The sequence below is a fragment of the Lissotriton helveticus genome, chromosome 10, assembly GCF_964261635.1.
Source record: "Lissotriton helveticus chromosome 10, aLisHel1.1, whole genome shotgun sequence".
In the NCBI taxonomy this organism is placed as follows: domain Eukaryota; kingdom Metazoa; phylum Chordata; class Amphibia; order Caudata; family Salamandridae; genus Lissotriton; species Lissotriton helveticus.
In genome coordinates, this window is record NC_136071.1 from 667141484 (window position 1) to 667167521 (window position 26038).

General features: G+C 44.8%; 1 protein-coding gene across 1 annotated transcript in view; it reads right to left on the reverse strand.

Moving 5' to 3' along the window:
- Positions 1-26038, reverse strand: part of TTC21A (tetratricopeptide repeat domain 21A) — a 465179-nt gene that overhangs the window by 299527 nt on the left and 139614 nt on the right. The window contains exon 9 of the mRNA XM_078663200.1: positions 24627-24819. Within this exon, the coding sequence (XP_078519326.1) occupies positions 24627-24819 (193 nt within the window). The remainder of the gene's footprint in view (positions 1-24626; positions 24820-26038) is intronic.

Consider the following 26038-nt stretch of genomic DNA (forward strand, 5'->3'; position numbering starts at 1 on the left):
CTTGTGTCTGAGGGGATCCATTTGAAAATCCTGCGCAGCATTCGGAGGGTGTTGAAGCAGGACGCAGAGACGGCATTGACTTGCTTGCTCATGGAGAGGGTGGAGTCAAGGATGACCCCCAGGTTGCGTGCATGGTCGGTGGGTTCTGGAGCTGTTCCTAGCGATGTAGGCACCAGGAGTCGTCCCAGGCTGATGGGGTGGGGCCGAGGATGAGGACCTCCGTCTTGTCAGAGTTCAGCTTCAGCCTGCTGTCCTTCATTCATTCGGCGACGGCCTTCATTCCTCTGTGGAGGTTGGTTTTGGCGGTGGGGGGTCTTCGGTGAGGGATATGTTTAGCTGGGTGTCGTCGGCGTAGGAGATGATGTTGAGGCTATGTTGTCGTGCGACGTAGGCAAGTGGTGCCATGTAGATATTGAACAGCGTCGGGCTGAGGGAAGATCCCTGTGGAACGCTGCAGATGATCTCGGTGGTCCTGGAGCGGAAGGGTGGGAGGCGGACGCTCTGGGTTCTGCCGGAGAGGAAGGATGTGGTCCAGGCCAGGGCCTTCTCTTGGATTCCGGCATTATGGAGGTGTGCTGTTAGGGTGCGGTGGAAGACCGTGTCAAAGGCTGCGGATAGGTCCAGAAGAATGAGGGCGGCTGTTTCTCCTTTGTCCATAAGGATCCTGATGTCAACGGTGGCGGCGATGAGGGTGGTCTCAGTGCTGTGGTTGCTGCGGAAGCCGTACTGGGATGGGTCCAGGCTGTTGTTGTCCTTGAGAATGAGGTTGGTGTCCAGGGTGAATACCATCTGTGTGGCTCCTGTTCTTAAAGCCCCTTACCTTAGGCAGGTAGTTACTGCGAAAATGGGGTAAATGCTGCTGGCCAAATGAATATTCAAGATTGATAAATGTCTTCATTACCATAGTCGCAAAACCAACTGAATCGGGCCGACTATCAGGGCATCATTATGAGTGTTAGACCAGTCAGCCTTAGGGCTGTCTTCCCCCCAAACGTTTTGCCTCACCTCCATTTTTGCTGGACTTCTTTTTGTTGGCCCTAGGACTCTGTGCACGTTACCACTGCTAACCAGTGCTAAAATGCTTTTGCTCACTTCCCTTAAACATGATCAAATGGCTTCTACACAATTGGCATATTTAAATTACATGTAAGCCCCTTGTAGAGTGGTATACCATATACCCAGGACCTGTAAAAAAAATTCTACCAGTGGACCTGCAAAAAGAACAACTGATGGACAGAATGCTGAACAGTGTCAAACATACATCCCAGTACAGAGATCTAGGCCTAAAACTATTTTTTTTGCTCCTCATGCCAATCCAGTTCAAACCCGGCAATATGCAAATCTGTCCGAACTGCCAGACCAGATCCTTCCGGGGCCAGAAACTAGCATCCTGGGACAGGTTTCTGGGTATTACCCCTCATCAGCCAGGCTAGCTTGAGTCCAGTGGCATGAAGAGCACTGGACCCACAATGGGGCATACCCGGCCCACCCGGGGTGACAAATGCAGAAAGAACAATTGATGGGCATAATGCTGAACACTATCAAACATTCACCTCAGTACAGAGATCTAGGCCTAAATCCAGCGTTTTATTGCTCCCCATGCCATTCCAGGACCTGCAGCACTTATTGTGCCACCCACGTAAAACACTTCCCAGGCCTGCCACTGCAGCATGAATGCTGTTCTAAACTGACAAGTCCACTTGGCTTTAAAATCCCCCTGCCAAGTATTAAATTACCCTTTTATTACATATATGTGCTCACCCTAAGGTTGGCACCAGGTAACCCTGACGTCTGGGTGCTACGTAATTAAAAGTATGGACATGCATATTTAAGTTTTACAAGTACTGCCAGTGTAATACTCCTAAAATCGGTGTTCACTACTGTGAGGCCTACCCTTCCCATTGGAAAACATTGGGAATTCCTTATCACATTTAATAAGCTGTAATTTCCAATTGGCTGGTGGTGGTTATTTTATGTTTGGTGTCTTTGGAATTGTAATGATTAACCCTATTTAATGCTAAAGTCAGATCTTCAATACAATTTGGAAATGCCACTTTTGGAAAGTTGGCATTTTCCTAACCTTAGCCCTTTTGTTATCTATCGCCTGTCTTGGGTTACATTACTTGATATAATTGACAGTTAAACCTTGTGAATTCCTCCCAGACAGTCACACAATAGAGCAAATAGGTGTGCCTGGATGAGCATCTGCTGACAGGGCTGGGGGTGGAACTGAGCACAGCCCCACTTACAGCTGAATAGCCTGTTTCACCTTCACACAAAAGCCTAACAACACCACATTGTTACTGCAGCCAGCTTGGAGCCCAGGGAGGCAGGAAATTCCATACACTTCAAAGCCACCATATAAAAGTTTCTTCCACTTTCCAAAACCTGGGCACCAAGGTATGAAAGGGGACATTCGATACCAACTCTTCGGTATGCTTCTGGATCTCTGGGTACTGTGCCAGGAAGAAGGACTGCTGTATTGCTGCAATGACTTCCCCTCTGTTGGTCTGCTATTCTGAAGAAACAGCTCTGCTGACCTGCTGCCCTCTTGCCTGGAGAGGAAAAACTGGACCTGCAACCTCATCTTGAACCCAGGAAAACAGAGTGACCCCAAGGGCTATTCTGCTGGCCTTGTGATCTTTGCCTCGGGCATAACATGCTCCCAAGCATCCTTCACCATCCCCTGGACCCAGTGTAGTGAGTTCCTGACCCCCAAGTGGTGCCCCTCAGGTCCTGGATCCTTTGGGGGGCTCAGGGAGCTGAAATCAAGCTGCTGGACTCGTTGCAACCGGAAAAGGGTCTGTTTGCAACAAGACCTTGCCTCTTGCACTGTGATTTAGCATGAAGTTCCGTCAGCATGACTCGTCTCACTACAGCATCGACCGCCCCATGGACCCGCAACGCAAAGCTCCAGGAACGCCTGTGTGTGATGCCTGATGCCCGTGACGCTCTTCATGCTACACTGACAGCTTCCAGTGATGCTCTCCCTGCTCCTTGCAGCCACCTCCAATGCAAATAGTACTCTTGGCACAGACTTTATGAAGGCAAATTCCAGCGCGCCTAAACCTGGTGACTGTATCCAACCTGCGCTCCATCACCGACGGCCTGGAAGTGTGACTGTTACCTGGTCTAGCGTGACCAGACATCCCGAGTTGGCGCTTTTTGGGGCTATTTTTTCTAAAATATTAAAAAATACATAACTTCTGTTCTTCTGATTTGATTTTTGTCATTTTGGTCTTGTTTTATTTATTACATTTTACTCTATTTTTCTATTTTGATGATCCTTTTTGTTTGGTGTTTTTCACTTTATTACTTTTTTAACTGTTGCACCAATACTTTACACATTGCCTCTAAGTTAAGCCTGACTGCTCTCTGCCGAGCTACCAGAGGGATGAGCACAGGTTAATTTATGGTTGTCCTGTGCCTCAGTCTGGCAAGGATTGTGGTTGTTGCTTCACTAGGGCTCACACCCTAATTAACCACCAGCCCAATATCTAAAAATGAGTATCACAGTAATGTTACAAGTCAGCTCTGCCCCGTCAAGTTACCTATAACTGGTAACTCCATCGGGCAGAGTTACTGGCTGATAACAGATGGGAATGTGAGCATCCCTTTAGAAATGAGGAATTAAGGGAGAATCAGTAGTTTTTGGTCTGATTCACTCCCTTTCCAGTGGAGTTTCATGCAGAGATTTCAGCTTTGTTCAGCAGATCAAATAACTAGGTAAATCAAAACAGATCTGTGTTTTTCTTGAGGCTCTCCTAATTCCAAATGGGCCAGTAACTGGTGTTACCAGCACCACTGGAATTAAAAGGGACCTCCTGATGAGGCCCTTAACTTCCAAGTAACATGTTTTATCACACCAAAAGGGGGCAGGAAAGAAATAAAGCATCAGGTACCAACGCCAGGCTTCAAAATCAGAAGGTGCCTTTAAGCTCCCTATTCTACCCATATGCGTCACTGGCTAGTTCAATCTAGTTCTGGATTCTCCCAAAAGGTTAATGTGAAGGCCTGAAACTTTCCTTACTCAGATGATCTTTATGTTCCTTACAATGTTCCATGCTGCTTAATGTTTGAATTTTGACTATCATTTAACATCACCCTTAAGTCTTCTGAACTCTATCACAGAGACTTATGAGGCAGAACTCAGTGATGGCTACTTAAATGTGGGGGATATCACAAACCAAATCATTCAGACAGGCACAGTACTTACCTGGATCTGTAGAGACAGAAAGCCCCATTTAGAGATGCACCTTCATTTGTGTTAGCAACACTGTAGTCAACTGTGTCAGATCGGTCTGTGAATCTTGACTGAAAATATTTCTTACATCAAGAAACTACATAAGCAGTAAGTGGAATTTTACATGTGACAGTACCTTTTTTGTATGCATTGATGTATACATCATGAAATGCCCATGTGAAAACATACACTTAAGGCAAACAACCAGTCAAGGAAGATCAAATGGACTGCACGTAATGTATTAGAAGAACGGACGACGAGTTGCTGACAGAAAGGAATTGGAAGGGGTTTCATCATCCTTTCCAATTATAAGTTTTCAGCAATGTCCACAATGAAATAAATGACTATTTAGATTCATAATTTCAGAAACACAGTAATGGTATACACTTAACATGAAGATGACAGAAAGAATATGTCTAGATGGTATAGAAAGGAACATAAAGATGCAAACTAGTCTTGGAAGACCAAGAGACTGGGAAACTGGTTGGAGAATGGTGTAAACACTAAACAAGTAACTCATAATGTTTTTTCGAAAATCAGAATTAGAATGTTCTTGAGTTGGTGGCAAACGCATAAATCAGTAATTATGGACATTAAAGAAAACTGACTTTATATAATAATGATTTCGATGTGATGTTTTTCTCCAGTAGATGCATTTGTGAGTCACAAGGAAAAGACGATGTACTCTTGCGATGAACTTAGAAAGAGATAGGCATATATGAACTTAGCAATCTTTAAGGTTGCTGCTGACACTGGTTTATGTAAGAAATATTTCTTTAAAATCACAAATATGTCTTGACAAAATAAATAAGTAAGCCACAAGCAGCATCGACACAGAGACCGGGCCGGGGGAGGACTTCAACTCCCAGACTCCCTGGTCCCCTGCAGTGCCATTTTCGCACTAGGAGGTGCTTATTAACATCATCGCGACCACGTGTTGCGGGACGCTCCACCAAGGGCGGGTCCGTCCACGCCTGTCAGAGGTTGGGCTTGGCCTCCCCCTCTAATGTGGTAGTCCTCATCTGCCCAGTTGTAACAGATTACTTCTCGCAGATGGGGAAACGGAAATCTAATCTGGCAACACATGGAGGTGTGTCCATTAATACTCTGGACTCTTTCCTCCTAAGGGCTTCAGATGCACTGGATGAAACAAGTTACTTACCTGTAACTTTAGTTCTCCAGTATTGGTAACTTTCATAGATTCCCATTGCTTGTATCATTCCCCGTCGTCGGACTGGGAGCCTCGGTAATAATAAATATATATATATATATAAATATATACTTAGGTAAATACACCCTAATAGGTGTAAAAAGTAAAAAATTAGGCCTAGGCCTCATTATATTTTGTAGCCTATAGGTGTCCTTATGTAAAAATACCCAAACTCACATTAGCAACCAATCAGATTAGCCTCACCCTGTGGAACCTTCCTGAGAAAGCTCAGAGCCTCAGATTTTCGTAGCCGTTGCTTTGCCACATAATCACCTAGCCCAGAAGTGAGCTTTCCCAGGGGAGGCGGGTGGGCGCATGGGAATCTATGAAAGTTACCAATACTGGAGAACTAAAGTTACAGGTAAGTAACTTGTTTCTTACTCCAGTATTGGAACTTTCATAGATTCCCATTGCTTGTATCAGAGTAGATAGCAGTTAGCATACCTCAAACATTTCGTGCATAGTTATAGAACCATTATAAACCAATGATATTATACATCATAGCAACAATAAATCAGTAACCATAGCATAATAAACGAAATGTTTGAAAAAACAGGAGGAGGGAAGAGAGGAAAGCTCACCTCTTACTGGAAGAGATTTCTCAGGACTGCTTGTCCAACAGCCGAATCCCCCTTTGCAGCCGCCTCCAGGCAGTAGTGCCTCGTGAATGAGTGAGTACTGCTCCAGGTGGCCGCTCTGCAAATATCCTTTATCGATACTCCAGCAAACAGCGCTGTTGACGATGAGATCGATTTGTGGAGTGCGCCTTCACCTGTCCTTCCAACGGCTTGCCTGCCGCCTGGTGGCAGAAACGGACCGCACTCGATATCCATCTGGAAATTCCCTGCTTTGACAAAGGAAATCCTTTTCTTGGGGCCCCGAAAGCCACAAACAGCTGGGGCGTCTTCCGAAATCCAGCTGTGCGTTGCAGATAACATTTCAGACATCTCTGAACGTCCAGAGAATGAAGTGTCCTCTCAGCCTGAGTGGAAGGCCGAGGAAAAAAAGAATTCAGAACCACCGGTTCATTAAGATGAAAGTCTGTCGGTACCTTCGGAATGAACTTGGGGTTCATTCGTAGGATCAATGTATCATTCTTGAACTGCAAGAAAGGTTCTTTGATAGTTAAAGCCTGAAGTTCTCCTACTCTCCTTGCAGATGTGAGTGCCAGAAGAAGCGCCACTTTCCATGATAGGAACTTCAGGTCCGCCCTATGTATTGGCTCAAATGGCGATCTCATCAGTTGAGCCAGGACCACATTCAAGTGCCAAACCGGAGGTGGGGGCCTAACTGGCGGAAAAACTCTAAACAGTCCTTTCAGGAATTGCTTTATTATCCTTGCTGATAGTAGAGAAGGGCCCGATCTTGTTCTTCTGTACCTGGAAATAGCTGCCAAGTGGACCTTGATGGAAGCATGAGCCAGACCTGCCTGTGCCAAAGATAGAATGTATGGCAAGAGTTGATGCGGAGCTGATGAGAATGGATGCACTCCTTCTCTCTGGCACCATAAATAGAACCTTTTCCATTTCGCTCTATATGTCTTATTAGTGCTAGGAGCTCGTGCCTGTGACAAAATGTTCCTGCATTCTTCTGAAATGTCTAAATCCTTAAACTCTCTGTGTTCAGGAGCCAAGCTGTCAACTGAAGCGAGCTCGGGTTCGGGTGGAGAACCTGGCCGTTGTACATTGATAGAAGGGTCTGGTTGGGGTGCAGATGAATGGGCCGCTTTTCCGATAGAAGAAGCAACTCCGTGTACCAGAACTGGCGAGCCCAGGCAGGCGCTATTAGTATCATCCTGCACTTGTCCAGCTTGAGCTTCTTGAGGACACGAGGAATCAGGGGAAATGGCGGAAAGGCGTAAACAAATGCGCCGGACCAAGACATCAAAAGGGCATTCCCCAGTGACCCTCAATGGTGTTCCCTGCTCGCATAACACCGGCATTTCTTGTTCCTCGGTGTTGCAAACAGGTCGATCGCTGGGGTTCCCCAACGGGAGAAGATGTCCTTGACCACTGTGTTGTCCAGTTCCCACTCGTGTGAGACTGCCCTCAAGCGGCTTAGCGTATCTGCCTTCGTGTTGCATACTCCTGGAAGGTGTTCCACCACGAGCGTGATGTTCTGTGAGATCACCCACTCCCACAGCAGCTGGGCTTCCTGAGAAAGCAGTTGCGATCTTGTGCCGCCCTGCTTGTTGACGTAATGCATTGCGGTGGTGTTGTCCGTACGCACCAGGATGGCCGAATTTAAAATTCTTGGAAGGAACGCCAACATCGCCAACCGAATAGCCCTTAGCTCCAGAACGTTGATATGCAAGCGACGTTCTACTGGTGTCCAGTGGCCACTGACCTGGAGATCTTGCATGACCGCTCCCCAACCCTGAAGGGAGGCGTCTGTGGTAATGACGCGAGGAGCCGGTGCCGCTCTGAAACTGAGACCCACTGCGAGGTGAGATTTCTTCATCCACCATGAAACCGTCCGTTTCATCTGCTGGGTGACCGTTACTTTGTCGTCGAACGACCCTTCCACTTGTCTCCACTGAAGGTCCAGTTCCTCCTGCAAGGGGCGCATTCGCAGCCTGCAGTGCGGAATCAATTGAATACAGGATGAAATCGACCCTAGAAGAGATTTGTACATCCTGACTGTCATCCAAGTTTTCCTCTGCAGCCGAGCGGCTGAAGACATGAGTTTCATCTGTCTCTCTTCCGATGGGAAGGCTTTGCACACCTGAGTATCGAGTATCGCTCCCAAGAACTTCACCATACCTGACGGTTGAAGAACCGATTTCTCTCTGTTGAGTTGCAAACCCAGATGAATTAAGAGGCTCAAGCATATGTCCACTGCTTCTGTTGCCTCTTGGAAGCTTGGTGCCTTCAGCAGCCAGTCGTCTAAGTACGGGAATACTTCCAGCGACTGTCTTCTCAGAAAAGCTGCTACCGGGGCCAGCACCTTTGTGAATATCCGAGGAGCGGATTTTAATCCAAATGGGAGCACCATGAACTGGAAGTGACTCTTGCCCACTGTGAAGCGAAGAAAACGTCTGTGAGCCGGATGGATCGGGATATGAAAATAGGCATCTTCCAGGTCTAGTGTAGCCATGAAGTCGCCTGGATTCAAGAGGCGCAATATGTCCTGGAGTGAAATCATCCGAAACGACAGCTTTACGAGATAGGTATTGAGCTCCCTTAAGTCCAGGATCGGACGCCACTTTAGTTTCGTTTTGCGGATCAGAAAAAATCTTGAATAGAAACCTTCTCCTCTTTGTGATAGGGGAACACGTTGGATCGCCCCCTTCTGAAGCATTTGTTGAACTTCCAATTGCAGAAGGTTTAGATGTTTTGAAGTAGTGGCGTGGGGAGCTCTTGTAGGTGGAAACTCCTGGAATTCTAACGTATGCCCATGTCGGATGATGTTCAATACCCACTGATCCGATGTTATTTCTTCCCAGCTGCTCAGATGTTGAGATATCCTGCCGCCCACTGGAGATCCCAGAGGCGGAGGAACAGTTGGCAGAGTCAGGAGGCCGCTATTGACGCTTGCCAGCGTCTTTGCCCTGACGCCCTTGACGTCCACGAGCGTTCTGACGAGAGAATGAATGAGACTGTGACTGTCGCTGATAATATTGATTGCCGTACTGCGGTCTGTACGACTGCGACTGCTGCGAGTATCGCTGTTGCTGATAACCACCTCTTGGCGAAGTGAAGCCTCTTCCTCTCGCTCCACGGAATTGTGTCTTTCTATATTGTAGGTTCCCCAGAGCCCTTGCTGTCTCTGTGTCCTTCTTTATTCCCTGTAGGGTGTCATCGACATGTTTCCCAAATAACATGTCCCCATCAAAGGGCAAGTCCAGAATCTTATTTTGGACCTCTGGTCGAAAGTAAGTCGCTCGTAGCCACCCCTGCCGTCGAAGAACAGCCGCGCTGCCCAGAGCACGGAAAGAAATGGTGGCGATGTCCATCGCACAATCAATCATTTCCGAAGAAGACCGTTGTCCTTCTTCCAGAAGTTTCTGTGCTTCGGCTCTAGGGTCATCCGCCAGCAGTTCCACATAGTGTGCCACATCACTCCACATCTGGCGGTCGTATCTTGCTAGAATCGCCAAGGCATTGGCCGCCCTGACCAGCAAGCTAGCCATAGACGAAAATCGCTTTCCAGTGTTGTCTAACCTTCTACCCTCCTTGTCCGGTGGAGTTGTGAGGGTGGCCGAAGGATTCCGTGATTTCTTCTGCGCCGCCTGCGATATGACCGAGTCTGGTCTAGGTTGTCCAATCAAGCAGGCGGGACTGTCATCCGGAGCTTTATACTTTTTCTCCAAGCGTGGAAGTGTTGGAATGACTGTCGCTGGAGACTGCATCACCTTCTTTCCTTCATCCCAAATGTGCTCTACAATGGGAATCGAACGCACTGTCTTACGGTATGCCTCTTTAAAATCATACAAAAAACAATCTGTAGATGTTGCCGGCATGGTTAGCTTAAAGCGTGCCGTGGCTCTTTCCATCAAGCTGAAGAAACCTCCCACATCCGCCGGAGGTGAATCTACCGGGTCCGGCACCGGAGAAGCCGGATCCTGTGCTATATACTGGTTCCATTCGTTATCAGGATTCTGATCCTGGTTGTGTTCATCCTCATCCGAGGTATCATCTTGGACTTGTGTCTGCCGAGGATATTCCCTCTCTTCTTCCCCCTGTGAAGGGGCCACAGACTGAACTGCCATCACCTGTGGCTGAACATGCGCCTGACCTTCCACTGGTCGCGACCCTTGCCTGCTTCTATACTCCTCCAGCATTGCTCTCAAGTCCGTCAAAAGACTCATAGGCATTGTAACCGTGCCCTGTTGTGCCTGAGTTTCCTGGTATGCGACCTGTTTTTGTTGTCGCGGCTCCTGCCCATAATAGTACTCATCATCTTGGTCAGAATCGTGGTATTTCAGATGCAACTGAGATGGACTATATGCATCCCCATACATCTCATTCTCCGAGTACTCATCCTCGTCCAACAATAGGGCTGGGGGTAATGATGACACCTTTCTAGGTGAAGTCATATCCGGAGTTATTCTCCTCTTCCTGGCGCCTCTATCACCTGCCGTCGACGGCATCTCCATAGTCTGAACCGTCGTCGACGGGACTGTCGACGAGATAAACTTCACCGTCGACGGGATCGCCATCGTCGACGGGCTCGCCATCGTCGACGGGTTCGTCATCGTCGACGGAACTGCCATCGTCGACGGGCTCACCCTCGTCGACGAGATCGTCGTCGTCGACGAGATTACCACCGTCGACGGGATAGTCATCGTCGACGAGATTACCACCGTCGACGGGATAGTCATCGTCGACGGAATTGTCTTCGTCGACGAGGTGGTAACCGTCGACGTAGTCATCGTCGTCGACGCTGTCGTCGACCCAGTCTTCGTCGACGGCATCGTCGTCGAGGTCCCCGTCGACGCCGTCGTCGTCGTCATCCTCGTCGTCGATGGATGGCTCGTCGACGTATGAGGAGACAAAGTCAACACTGAGGCTTTAGAGCCTTTTTTGACCACTGTTGAAGCCTCTACAGTTGGTTTTTTGAAGGACTTAGAAACTTTCTCCTGATGTGAAGGCCCAGCCGAGCCCTCATCCAGTTTTGCCTTCTGCACCTGAGGTGCTTGCCTTTCCCTCTCCTTTACACTCTCGTGAGGAGATTCGCTAGGCCCGGGCTTGCCAGACCTATCAGAGGTCCCACGCATAGCCTTTGAGGGGGGTTCAGATGAAACTTCCTCAGATGGTACACCCCTCTTCAAAGATGTCTTGGAAGATGATGATCTGGCATCTTCATCGTCACTAGAAACCACTTCCTCCTTCTTTTCCAACTTTCTAAGCCAAAGAAGTAACCTTCCTTCACGATCACGAAGGGTCTTAACAGACATCATTCTGCATATCTTACAACCCTCTGGCTTGTGGTCAGGGTATAAACAGTATATACAATCCTTGTGTTTATCCTCAGTATAAAGTCGTTTTTTGCCACAAGTGGACCAAGGCCTGAAAAGGCTCTTCTTTTCCTTATCAGCCATAGTAAAATTTCAAAGAAATCCTGTCAAAAACAGCTTAAATAGTACCTCAAAGTAGAAGTTAGAGCAGAGCTCTAAGGAGACTCCCTGTCATCAACGATGCGGTAGAAAATCTGAGGCTCTGAGCTTTCTCAGGAAGGTTCCACAGGGTGAGGCTAATCTGATTGGTTGCTAATGTGAGTTTGGGTCTTTTTACATAAGGACACCTATAGGCTACAAAATATAATGAGGCCTAGGCCTAATTTTTTACTTTTTACACCTATTAGGGTGTATTTACCTAAGTATATATTTATATATATATATATATTTATTATTACCGAGGCTCCCAGTCCGACGACGGGGAATGATACAAGCAAATTGGAATCTATGAAAGTTCCAATACTGGAGTAAAAAGAAATCCAAATTGCTGAGCGTAGGCTCTCTATTGGGGAACCCCCCCAACAAACGAGCATATAAACATCGAGTCTTCGTCTGTGCCTGCTAATGATCCCCCAAATCCCAAGCCAGTAACTAATTACTCCCTCCAAACACCAGATTTCACAGAGCCGTGGACTGGGTAGAACTGTACTCCCCCTACAGAACCCTACCAGCAAAAAAAAAAGGAGGGGGAAAACTAAGTAAGTCAACTTCTGCTCACCAAGGCTCTATTGTGACTACACCACTTGTTCTTGAGGCACTGATCTCCAGAATCAAACAATCACTAATTTATTAAAACCACATTTGGAGAGATTAACCAACATCGAGACTAATATTGCGCAACTCATTCCAACAGAAGGAGGAACATTACAGAGTAACCCAATTGTTCGGGAACCTGCAACATTTTCTTATAACAATTTAACAGTAAAACCGTTGTGTCCCCCCAATAATTTCAATGATAACCAGGTTTCAATGAGGGCTGGAAATAGCGTTGTGTCCAAAGGTCATCTAACAGGTCGTACTCCCCACATGGTGGCGAGGGACTTCACAAGCCCAGCCCAGCACCCATTCCAGCCAATCAACTGTCTGCCCCCTCAACTTGTTCCCCTTCATACTAACGCTTCGCAGTCACAGAGGACACCCAAGAAATTGGTCTTGGACTTACCAACCCCATCGATGAGGCTAGAAGAAGAGCACTCTGTTAAAAGAAGGAGCCAATCAGATCCTGACACAAGACTGGCACTTCCACCAGCAGCTTGACTCTATGCGATTATTTTGGCAAATGTCCCGAGTTGAATAGAAAACAAAAGGAAGCAACGGGCCAACTGATGATTAATGCCATCTGGGTTAATGCCACTGGATCAGCAAACATGAAGGGTGAGATCCTTTCTCATATTATGATGGAAAGAAGGGTGGGCTGGGTGGGGAATCAATGAAAAACTTTCTGGGGGACTGTGTGGTAGTAATTTTAACTTCAATTTTATGGTTCAGGAATTGCTAAGATCTTTACCTAGAGGGCCATCAGCGAACTCACAGATGTTCGCGTTACAGTTAGTTTTTTTCTATAAACCAACTAGGGCCAACTTTCGGGGTCACGGCTCTGTGGCCCTCTCCAGTCTTCCTCATCCAGAGATTCAATCCCCATTGGTGAGGGAGGGAATCCACTGTGGCAAGTCAATATGCCACCCACAAAATCTATCCTCCTTTTTAATCACCTTGAGGTCAGGGAGGCCCTCATGAAGTGCTCCAGCAATAGAGCCCCTGGTCCGGATGGTACCTCAATAAACCTTTTCCCTGAGCAGCACGATCTTTGGGGCCCGGTACTGACAAATGTTTTCAATGTAGTTGCCACTGTGGGCCCAACAGATTCATGGTCGAAATCTATTTTAATCCCCATCTACAAGAAAAACGACAAATCTGAGGCAAAAAATTACAGGCAATTTCACTTCTGGACAGTACCGCCAAACTCATGTGTCGAGTTTTACTGAACAGATTAGAGGAATGGACACCCATAATAATGTCCTGTTTCCAGTTCAATATGGTTTTAAAAAGGGGAGAGGCACTCAGGATCAATGCCTTAATTTAAGTCTGTTAATTGACAAGTATACTCAAGGCAAGCTTTACTTGGCATTTATGAATCTATCCACCGTGTTTGACTGTGTTGCCCATCATCTTCTATGGAGGATAATTACCGAGATCGGTATGGAGGATGAAATTATCCTTTTCATTAGGCAGCTATATTCTACGGCTCCAGCCTTACTTGGCATTTATGAATCTATCCACCGTGTTTGACTGTGTTGCCCATCATCATCTATGGAGGATAATTAACGAGATCGGCATGGAGGATGAAATTATCCTTTTCATTAGGCAGCTATATTCTACGGCTCCAGCCTGTGTCCGCTATGGGAAGCAGGGAGAGTGCACCAGGTGGTTTCCAAATAGCAGTGGAGTACAACAGGGATGCGACCTCGCCCCGTTTCTTTTTTCAATCTATACTAATGGGATGGAAGCACCCCTGTTAGAATCAACGCCGTATGTCCCAAAGACGACTCATGTGCGCGTTCCCATTCTTCTCAATGCAGAGTACGTGGTGCTAATTACCCGCACTGTCTAGCGCTACAGAAACTTTTAGACATCAGAAAACCAATGAGACGCAGTCTTTTATTTTAGTTACTGGCCATAAGGATAAGACGGCACCAACTTTTTTTAGAAAGTGGCACAGAGACACTTTTTCATACCTAGGTGTAACTTTTGATAGACTACTAAACTGGTTAAATATGATAACCACGAGGGGGCTCATGTTAGACAAAAGTATCACTGCCTTATACTCTTTTTTATAAAAAAGATGGAAGCGAAACTCTTAGACATGGTATAAAAAGTATACGTGGTCAAATCCATCTCAGTAGCAAGTTATGGGTCCGGCATCTGGGGACACACCACCTCCTCAGCTCTCCAGACAATTGAGGATACCTTCTGGAAGAAACTAGTGGGTCTCCCAGTAAGCTGTTCAAATTGTATCTGTCATCTAGAATTGAACGTTCCATACATAACTGATTTGATTAGCCAGGGGATTGTTTTACCGTTTACCTGGACCGAGCTTGCTGCTTTTGTTTCTTGGACATCGAAACCTCCACGGCTCGCCGGATCCGCTGCGCGGGTCCCGCAGCGCCATTCCATCAGCGGGAGTCGCTGGGGGTATTGCCTGATTTTAAGGAGGTTCCTGGGCTGAATTTGTGCGGAGCAGGGCTGCGAGCGTGAGACAGGGACCCAGTATCCCAGGAGTCCCTGTGCGCCCAACAGTCTACACCTGGGCCGCTCTCCCTGCAGGTCACGCCCTCCGCCCTCAGAGCTAAAACCGGCTGCCTGTTTCCCCACATTGGGATTGTTTTACCGTTTACCTGGACCCAGCTTGCTGCTTTTGTTTCTTGGACATCGAAACCTCCATGGCTCGCCGGACCCGCTGCGCGGGTCCCGCAGCGCAATTCCATCAGTGGGAGTCGCTGGGGGTATTACCTGATTTTAAGGAGGTTCCTGGGCTGAATTTGTGCGGAGCAGGGCTGCGAGCGTGAGACAGGGACTCCGTATCCCAGGAGTCCCTGTGCGCCCAACAGTCTACACCTGGGCCGCTCTCCCTGCAGGTCACGCCCTCCGCCCTCAGAGCTAAAACCGGCTGCCTGTTTCCCCACATTGGGATTGTTTTACCGTTTACCTGGACCCAGCTTGCTGCTTTTGTTTCTTGGACATCGAAACCTCCACGGCTCGCCGGACCCGCTGCGCGGGTCCCGCAGCGCGGGTCCCGCAGCGCCATTCCATCAGCGGGAGTCGCTGGGGGTATTGCCTGATTTTAAGGAGGTTCCTGGGCTGAATTTGTGCGGAGCAGGGCTGCGGGTGTGAGACAGGGACTCCGTATCCCAGGAGTCCCTGTGCGCCCAACAGTCTACACCTGGGCCGCTCTCCCTGCAGGACACGCCTCCTGTGCATCTCCACTCCTACTAAAGGCTGTCATTATTCCCGCGGCGCGGGAGCGCGCGGGAGCGACCGGGAGAAGCCCGGGACAAGGGCGGGCCCTCTGTGGCCCTCAGAGGCCTGAGGAGACTGGACTGGGCATAACCCCTTGATCGTTTTATTTATTTTTCTCGTGTTAGTCTTAAGCAAGTCAACCCTGTTTTAATATTTAAGCCGGTTGTCTCTTTATAAATGCCATTGCCACTTTTAAGTATAGACATAGTTATGTCGGACAAGCCAGGGGGTACGTTTAATGGAACCCTGGACAATTATTTTACAAAGTCTGGGGGTGATGTCCCCAAGGAAGCTGCTTTAGCAGAACGACGAGCGGAACGCCGTAGTTCTGTAGAAAGTCTGAAGAATAGGTTAGTGTCACAGTCACTTTCACCTGTTGTCTCTATTGCTGAAGGGAGCCAAAATGTCAATGAAAGCTTACTACTATTGGATAGTTTGCCTCTAGTATTTAGAGATTGTCCGTCGACACCCAGTACTTGCCCTAAGTTAAATATAAATGGGCTCTCGCCCACCAATCATAATAGTACTCCTAGCATAACTAAGGTACCGACCACGCCCGTACCTATGCTATGTATAAATACACGGAACAGGGCTAAAAAAATCACTTCGCTACCTAGAAATTATGGCCCACCCCCTACCAAAAAAAGGCGGAAAAGGGGGGAACTCCACCAACAAAAATTGAGCCATTCTGACTTTGGCAAAAAGGCAAAGATTACCACTAGAAGTAATAAGGTCTTAATAGCTGCACCTGAGGTTATAAATTCAATGCCCCTACCACTAGCTACTATGCACATAGATAGGGAGGCTAGTATTGATACCCGCCCAGATGCCATTGTGCCTCAAGCAGTCCAAAACCTTGTCACATTGGATAGCATTGAAAGTTTAATTAGGAGCTATTCCCAAGCAATTTTAGAAAGATTGAATAAGGTGGAAGAAAGACTAGGGAAAATTGAGCAGGAACTGGGGAAAAAGGAAGTCCCTACTAGTACAGCCGCAAATAATGCTATACAAACTATCACATTGTCCACCCAACCCATTACATCTGTTCCGATTCCTGCTGCAAACACTAACATAATTAACTCAAAACCCATTGATAACAAAAATGATAGACAATATAATTCACCTCTTAATTTGCCAAAATCCAAACCTGACCAGACTTCGGCTGCCCTAGCCAGTAAACCATCTAAGGGCCTAGGTGATACATTACTGAGGAGACCACTAAGGGAAGCGGAAGGCACTAGGCATATCCGGGGGAGACCAAACCGGGCGCCACTTCCAGAACTACCACCGGAAGCAGTGCCTTTTGTTGTAGTCCTTACAGGGGTCCCTGTGTTGGAAGAAAATAAACGGGAAGGTTTTGCCCAACTAAAGAACAAGATCATCCACTGGCTTAGGCTAAATAGGCCAATCGCAAACAACATCAACGGCGACATTGCACACGTTCGCCGCATTCAATGGCTGGGGGGCAGACCAAAGGATATTGAGGGTGATGTGGTTGTAGTGAATTTTAGGGACCCTAATGCTGTTCACTTTATATTAAATTGGCCCCCAGGCAATATTAACAATCGCATCATCCCCCGTCCACTGACGTATTTCTATCCAAGATCAGTGGTTTTTCCATCCCAGCACCAACCCCCTCATTATATGCAAACACAAGCTCATCCTTCAACCTCACAGGACGTCAGGAACTCTCTATATGCGCCCTATCCCTTGCTGGTCCCTGAACCCTATGGGTGGAACCTTGTACCAACTAGGTCCAATTTTACCTCCAATAGGAGAATGGACCAATCAAAACGTTTCACGCCATTGGAGACCATAAATAGGTTTGACATTTTCAACGGCCTAGATGATTGTGATTGACGCCTTGTGAGTCTGGGGGATGATGGAAGTGGTATTCATTCCCTTAGTATGTATGGTATTCACATTGGAGCGGAAGGTACGGGGACTCCTGGGGTTAATTTTTCAACTACTGTAATACTCTTAAATAGCCCGATTGTAAGTACAGAATCGGTAGCTCCGAGATTGATTGATAATGACCAGAGGCCCACGGGGTGCGACGAGCACCCAGATCCCATAAGCATATTTGGGAAAGGCTGCTTACGATATAACTTGGCCCTAATGGTACCCCCCAATGAGCCTGAAGATTGGGGATCCTCGGATTATTCAAGATCAAGCTATAGGAGTTATCCCAGGATGTTCAACTGCAGTAAACTCACCAATGGCCAGTATGGCATTGAGGGATGTAAGTGTAAGTGGGGAGAGCGGAAGAGGTCCTAATGCTCTAGGAGCAGCAGAAGAAATGTTGACATGTATGTCAACAACTGAGGAGACAACACTGGTGACTCATTCTGTGACCCTGGTCGATGTGATGGAGCCTCTAAGGTTAGTCTCCTGGAATATAGCTGGAGTTTCAAAGAATCTAAGGGACCCCGAATGGGCAGAATTCATTGATACCAATGATTTTTGTCTGCTGCAGGAGACCTGGGCGGTGGTAACGCCTCATAGACTAGGGTTTAAATCTTTTGGAATAGGCGCCACTCCATCCAAGAGCAGAAGGCCCTCTGGGGGCCTATTATTCTGGGTGAAAGTTAATTTGAGGGTACAGATTGAGGTGGTAGATGTAAATTCTCTTGATATATTAGAACTAAAAATCACCACATGCGAAGGGAAAAAATTCCTCCTGATAAATGTTTATAACAGACCAACACCTTCATCAAAAGAATCACCTATACTAGCCAAATTAGATTCTTTTTTAAATGGATTAGATGGCAAAGATGATCATGTTATTTTGGGTGGCGATCTGAATTGCAATTATGAACCAGTCCTGGGGCTGAGCGACATTTTCGAAGATGAAGACCAAGCTAATAAAATTCCAGCACTGGAGAATGCCAAACCGGTTAAATGTTCGGGTTTTGGCTGTCCAAATAACAAAATTATGTGCAGAGTATTGTCTCAGGGCCTGCAATGGACGACTTCCGTCTGACAATTTGAAAAAAACTACCTTCAGTAGAAATAATTACAGGAGCAATTTAGATTTTGTGATTGTATCTATTCCTATTTGGCCGAGTATCCTGGACTTTGAGGTAAAGGACAGGTTAGAAAGCGATCACTTTCCCCTGAGCCTTTTAATAGAAGCTTCCTTGTTTCAGGGAGTAGCAGGCACATCACTTGTAGATGTAAATAACGGAGATAACACTGAGATACACATCAGTAATAATAGACGTGTCCTAAAATGGCCTTTTATATTGGACCATGGTGAGATCCTGGCTGATATATACACACTTTTTGCAGGGACCTTTGGCCCATACATAGGCTCCAATGTAAGCGAGAGAAATCCCATTCACTTTATGTCACTGCACAAATTTTTTTTTAATGATTTAAAAATGTTAGTCACCAAAATGCCCAAGAAAAACCAACAAAAGATACAGAATCTGTCCCATAGTAAACCATGGTATGATAGAATCTGTAGGGAAGCCAAAAGGGTGCTTATATCGGCTATTAAATCCAAAACTCTATCCGACATAAAAATAGCAAGGAATAACTATAAGACAGTACAAAAGGCTTCCAAAAATGCCTGGGAGGAAGAAAAATGGGCTGACATGCTGTTAGCGGTCAGAACTAATGATAACGTAGGCTTCTGGAGGTTAGTAGCTAATGGGAACCATGTAGGTAGAGTGGCTAAGGACGTCCATTTGGACGAGCTAACATGGGTCAACCATTTCACTAACCTCTATAAAAAGTATGATGATGCCCAATCCGATGTGGATGCCCCATATCTTGTATATCCAACTGATTGCCTGGACTTTACACTAGTCGAAACAGAGATGGCAATTAACCTAGTAAAGACTGGCAAAGCCCCAGGCTTGGATAAAATCCCTGGTGATTTATATAAACATGATCTAACAGTCTGGGCACCATATATAAATTACTTGTGTAATATGTTATCCCTTAGCTTAGATTTCCCCGAAAGTTGGAGGGGGGCTGAAATTGTTTTAATTTTTAAAAAAAGGGGATCGGAAGGACCCCTCCAATTACCGGCCAATCAGCTTGATGGATATTCTCCAGAAAATTTACTCACGACATATTTTAACTCGTGTTAGTAACTGGATGGAGGAGAATGCAATTTTAACCAAATTTCAAGCTGGTTTCCGATGTAAAGTAAGCACAATAGACCAGATATTTAGATTCTGCTGTCTTTATTGGAAATATGTACATATTAAAAAGGGTCACCTATACGTTGCTTTCGTCGATCTGAGAGCAGCGTTTGATTTAGTGCCGCGCAATTTTTTATGGAAAACATTGAGTGTCGTAGGGTTGCCAAATAGCCTATTGGTTCAGATAAAAGAACTGCACAAAGGGAATTTTGCGAAAATTCGATGGGGCCCAAGTGGGGAACTGACCCAAAAAATTCCCATCGAGCGTGGCGTTCGCCAAGGTTGCGTATTGGCCCCTACACTTTTTTCCCTTTTTGTGAACGACATCCCTACACATCTAGAGGGATGTACAAACGATTCACCAAAACTGAATGGAGAAAGGGTAACATCACTATTGTTTGCAGACGACACTATCCTGATTTCCCAAACTAAGAAAGGTCTCCAGGCACTACTTAATTCTTTTAGTGATTATTGTAGTAAGAAAGGACTGGAGATAAACGGGAAAAAGACGAAATGTATGGCCCTTAACCCACCGAAAATTGACAAAGGATGTTTAATACTGAACGGTGCTAAATTAGAATCGGTCTCACATTTTTCTTATTTAGGTGTTACCTTAGATTCTAATTTTTCTTGGGGAGCCCAAATGGAAAAAAGTAAGCTGGCATTCAGTCAGAACGTAAAGCCAATTCTTAGGAAACAAAGTTTGAGTACCAGCAAAGCAGTGTCTCCGGTAGTTGAGCTTTTTAAATTTAAGGTTCAACCAGCAGCGTTGTACGGTGCAGAAATTTGGGGGCCAGGGTCAAAAGACACTTTTCGCGTTCTGGACAATAACTTCATGAGAAGTTTGGTAAGGGTCCCAAGAGGCACTCCCTTAGTGCCACTTGAATTGGACCTAAATGTGAAAAGAACTGACCATTACACCATAATCTGCCCACTGATGCTATGGGTTAGATTGTGGCGGGTGCCTGAATTGAAGGATTACAGGGATGGTCTAAAAGAAATCATGGGGTTTGATAATTCAATAACTATCCCATGGTTAAAACATGTTAAAATTTGGTTTACCAAAATAGGTTTAAAACAATTTTGGGAGAATCCAGAACATCTTCCGTCTAACCCAAAACTAACACTAAAAAGGGCCTTTTGGAGTTTCATGGTTAATATGGCAACAAATGCTTCGGCTGCTGGAACCTTGGTAACAAATTTTCTCAGCTTCAAGGATGAGCCACTATTTGAGACTTTTTTAGATGAGATAGAGCCCCCACTTGCTAAAACTCTATTCTTAAAATTAAGATATGGTAATCTTTTGACCAAAACAACCATAGCACGTTGGTCAAGGAGGTCTAATGCTCCATCCCTGGAGGCTGACGAAATTTGTGCTATGTGTGACTGCAGTCAGATTGAAAATGAGACTCACATCTTCTTTTTTTGCCCCGCCTATGCATTAGCTAGAATAAGATGGATTAAACCACTATGCCTATTGCTAGGCCTGAGATCATGCAACCAGGCCCTGAGAATACTCAAAACTAATACTAATCAAACAATAATATTTAGTGTTAGTCGATTCTTACACTCAATCTTTTTCCTAAGGAAAAAAAAGGGGCAACAGCTATAAAATGAAGTATATCCTTAAAAACAGAATTAAAATGTGCCCTAGTAACTATAGGGGGATATTTGGTTTATCCAATCGGATGTGCTTAGATTTATTTGTACTTAGAAATGTATTTTTATGGATGTTCATACTAATGTAATGAATTGTGCTGTGACTCTTTTATGGAATTCATGCCGAAATAAAGAATTTGAATGATTAGCCAGGCTCCAATCATTTTATGGCGCTCCATCTGGAGAAGGGAAGCCGTTAACCTTACTCAAAAGTTTATCGAAGACTGGGTTTCTTTGGAACATTCACAAAGGATCCCTTGGATCATGTATGTCAAAAACAGTCTTATCTCTCTAGGTTTAGCACATTTATTTGAAATGCCACCCAACTGCTCTACCATTTCTAAAAAGGAGATCAAAACTGGATTCTTAAACAAAATGGCAAATGAAAAACTCAAAATTGACAGCTTAAAATGCTCAGTAAAATCATATTTAAAGGGACCAATTAACCATGAAGTGACAGCCCCATACTTACATGTGGATGATCAACCAATGCCATAGATTTATCTTACTTAGGTTTTGCCTAAATCTTATCCCCTGTATGCTGGCCTATCCATCAGGATTTTTTGCCCTACATGAGCTCCCACCCTGCCCATGTGATGGCGTGTCTACACAATCTAATTTGCACATTTTCTTCTTCTGTACGTTTTATGTGGTCCACCGTAAAAGATTTAAACTGCCAATCATGCGCAAATAAAATTTTCGGCAATGCCGCCCAGGAAAGTTTTTTTTTACAATCATTGTCTGATCTCTTTGTCTGCTACTGTGTTCCGTCTTTATCTTTTTCCTGGAATACCAGGAGATCGCATAATATACTAGAATGAAATGTACGTTTTTATTCTGTCTATAATGGATGGTTTTAACGGAATATTTTAACACTTTGTAAAATGATTAATGTTTGTTATGCTTTGTACTTTTATGATCTTCTCAAATAAGGATCGAATATAGTAATTTGCCTGACTGACAAATAACTAAGGACAATATTTACAAACATAAACATTTTATTATGTTACTGAGATCAGTAGGAATAAAGTTAACCTTAATCCTGATGAAGAAAGTTTAATTTAAAAATGTATTGGTCAAGGTGAGGTTCATCGGCACAAATAAACATCAATACATTACATTGGAATATCATACAAAAGAGAATATACGATGTGAGGATTTAATAAAAACATATAAGCCAAACAGAAGGGCATTAGAACGAGTATTTATTTAAAAGATAATTACACTCGGTGGGAACGGTTTACCTAGAGCATCTAGGGAGTCAACACATAAATCTACTTCAGTCTACTAATGTTGGTGAGTGATGTTTGAACAAAAGCTATCAAATGCATGTGACCCATAGACTTAGTATTGTTTCTTTCTATGCCTTGCTTTAAGAGAGGAAATTATCATAGGAATCAAAGAGCGGGTCTGGCCCTGATCACTTAAAGTCCAGGATCTTTTGATTTTTCTCAGGTGCAAGACAGATGCGAGAATGTGTCCTGAAGAGTGAGTGATTCTCCCAAGATGTGGACAGCGCTACAATTGAACATGAAATGCTTCCTTGGCTGGGGCTTTTGTAATTCTGTGCCCTTTTCTTGGCTGCTAATTTATGGGATGTGAAGTAAACTAAAATAAAAGCCTAAAAATCAAGATCACATGTGATGATTGTAGCTATCCACAAGAACATTATAGGTAGCAAAATATAAGTTCTTGGCTGGATGCTCCTGCTGCTTTGACAAGATTGAATACTGAAAACACAGAAAACTATTTGAACCAGTTTCTGATGACAGAGGCCAGAGAATGGCTATGGATACCTTGATCTGTTGCTTCCCATACATTTGCAGGTGTTACAGAATAGCATAGTTTCCTATTATGTTCACCAGATGGCAAGGTATCGAGAGGAGGATTACAAAAAATTCCTATTTTGATAAAGGCATGTTCCAGTATTTCATATTCCTCAAGGTCTTAACAGACTTCACTTGAGAAAGTAAGGGAGGGCTGCTGATCACTGGAGGAGCCTTGTCCAAATAATAGATCTGGTGATGACTTCCTCAAAGACTAGAAACGCTCTGAATGTTATCAAGCCTTGGAGCAGAAGGTGTGCAGACTTCTAGGAGGCTGATGGAACAGACGAGGTCATGGATGGATACTACTCCACTAATGATAACCAGGGTGGCATTTGTTGGCAATTAGGCGCAAAAGGCAAAAAAGCCAGCTACCCTCTAGAGAGAAATTTACTGTGATGGCTGGAAAGGGCACGAGAATTAGAACTGACCCTGTGACTGAATAAAAAGTTGAAAATACAAGTGTCAAACTTTTGGGAGCGGGGAAAGCGAAATATGAGAAGTCCCCATTGGCAAGTCATACCAACCAAGGGGAACTCAGTGTTATAAGTACATAATTCTTTTTACAGAGAGTTTTGCCAGTTATAGCGGCAAAACTGTCAGCCATTTGGCCAACCTCCCACGGACATTCGTAGTCAACGTGACTCTAACAATACAAATGTTTATGCTGGCTATATGGGCAACTGGTGGCTATTTCAGAGGGGAAACAAAGCCCACTTTAACCCTCAAGCCTCCAGGATGGGAACTCGTAGAAAAAATATATTGCCCTTGACTTCCTAGACTTGTAAGTAAGATGGCAGGGAAAAAGTCACCAGGGCCACAAAAATACAACTGTAGGTAATTGATAAAAAACAAAATAACTTTTTTATTCTATCTATTGACTGAAGTTACAGTTCATACGCTGTGAACTGAAACCATGGATACATCAAGAGTAAAACGGAGAAGCCAGTGGTTCCTAACTAAGAAAAGTACAAAGACAAAATGTGTTAGAAATCAGTGAAAAACATCCAAACCAAAATATGAGCTTTGGCAGGCCTCTCAATACTAAACGGACTACAGACTTCTAAATGTTGAAATGAACTGAACCTCAAGAAGGTCACCGACAAAACTCAAGATGCTTGACTGGAAAAATGCTGCTATCCAGGGTGCTGAAGGAATAACTGTAATGCTGCCCATATGGATGCCATTCAATACTATTGTCAAAAAGGTATGAAAACGACTAATTAGTTGGAATGGAGAGGGGAGTTAGTATAACAGTCAAGGAGAAAAAAACTCGAAAGAAAGACACCAGAGTCACTTTCTCCGATAAAAGTGAAAATATTTTAGAGCTAAAGTTACGAACATGTGAATGAAATCATATTGGATTAGGGATGCTGTGTAGATCCCAAAAAGGTGTTTGATAAGGGTACTTTTCACCAAAGATGTGGCGGTACACAGTGTTTCAACTCTGCTCTCCCAAGCATTATTGAGAACCACTGGATTACTGGGGATCCACAACTGTGAGACATCTAATACAATGGCTTTGACTCTTCCGGCTTAAATTGTATTCAAATTGTACCTGTGAGTGCAGGTACACAGCTTCCATCTAGCTTCATGGCTGTTGAATACCAAACCGAGGCTTCCTTCACCCTCCCCTGAAGAGTCTTCTGATAGGCTAGCTCCGTTGCTATTTCCGCATCCTCCGGGGCCATTTTAAACGCCCTTTCTGTGAAAGCATAGAGCTGATGCAGGATAGGCAGATTTTTCCCACACTGGAAGTAACAAAAGAGACAGTATTCAATTACTAAATACAGCAATGTATACATCAGTATTGGCAAGGTAAATGTCAGAGTTTTTACATTTATACAGACCACTGCCATTATGAATGGTTCCATAAATTAGAAAGAAACTAAAGTAATGTGCTGCCATCACTTAGGGGCAGATGTATCAAGATTCCATTTTGCGATTTCTAAATAGGGTTTTTAAGGAATCGCTATTTAGAATTCGCAAAATGGAATGTATGTAAAAAATCGCTAATTTTTAGCGATTCCTTAATCTTCCTTATTTGCGAAATCGCATTTTGCGAATTCGCAATTAAGGAATATTTCCCCATGCATTCCTATGGGCCAGGAGGTCCATAGGAATGATTGTGAAATAATTCTCAAATTGCGAATTCGCAATTTGCTAATCGCAAATTGAGAATTATTTCAAGGGTGCAGGGGTGTCTCAAAGACACCCTGCTGCACCCCTGAAATGTACATGTGTGTGCATATGGCGCACATACATGCCCTATGGGCATGTGTGTGCATCACATGCCACCTTAAAAAATGCCAAATTGTGAATTTTTAAAAGAATTCGCAAATTAACATCAACTTCAAGTTGGTGTTAATTTGCGATTTCTTATCCAAAATTCGCAATACAAAAATGCTACATACATAGCATTTAAGGAATCGCAAAAATTGTGATTCCTTAAATGCTATGGCAAAATAAGGAATCGCAAATTTTTGCGATTCCTTAATTTGCCAAAATTTGATGCATGCCAAAACATGCAAAAAGACCGTTTGCGACTCGCAAAGGCCGAAATTCGGCTTGATACATCTGCCCCTTAGTCTCTCATTTTATATACTTGCTCAAAACTACATGTACATCTTAAAACTGCTAGCAATCAATCCATTGCCAACCCAGGTACAAATTGTAATGTATGGTTAGCCCCTATACAACCAACCCAACTTGGAAACCTACTGTTGCAAGTAGGGAGAATAACAAGTTTGCCACAAGAAAAGTACAATTTTGTGTGGCTAAACGAGCATGAAAACCAACTGGCGATCTTGCACAAAGAGATTACATTCACATTACATAACATAGCTTTCAAAACTATAGATGTCTCCTTTGGAGGATATCAAGGCCTAAACTCAAGATGGATTAATTATATGCCCATAAGGCGCGAGAAGGCCTGCGAGAAGCGCATAAGGAAACATACTATATTGCCAG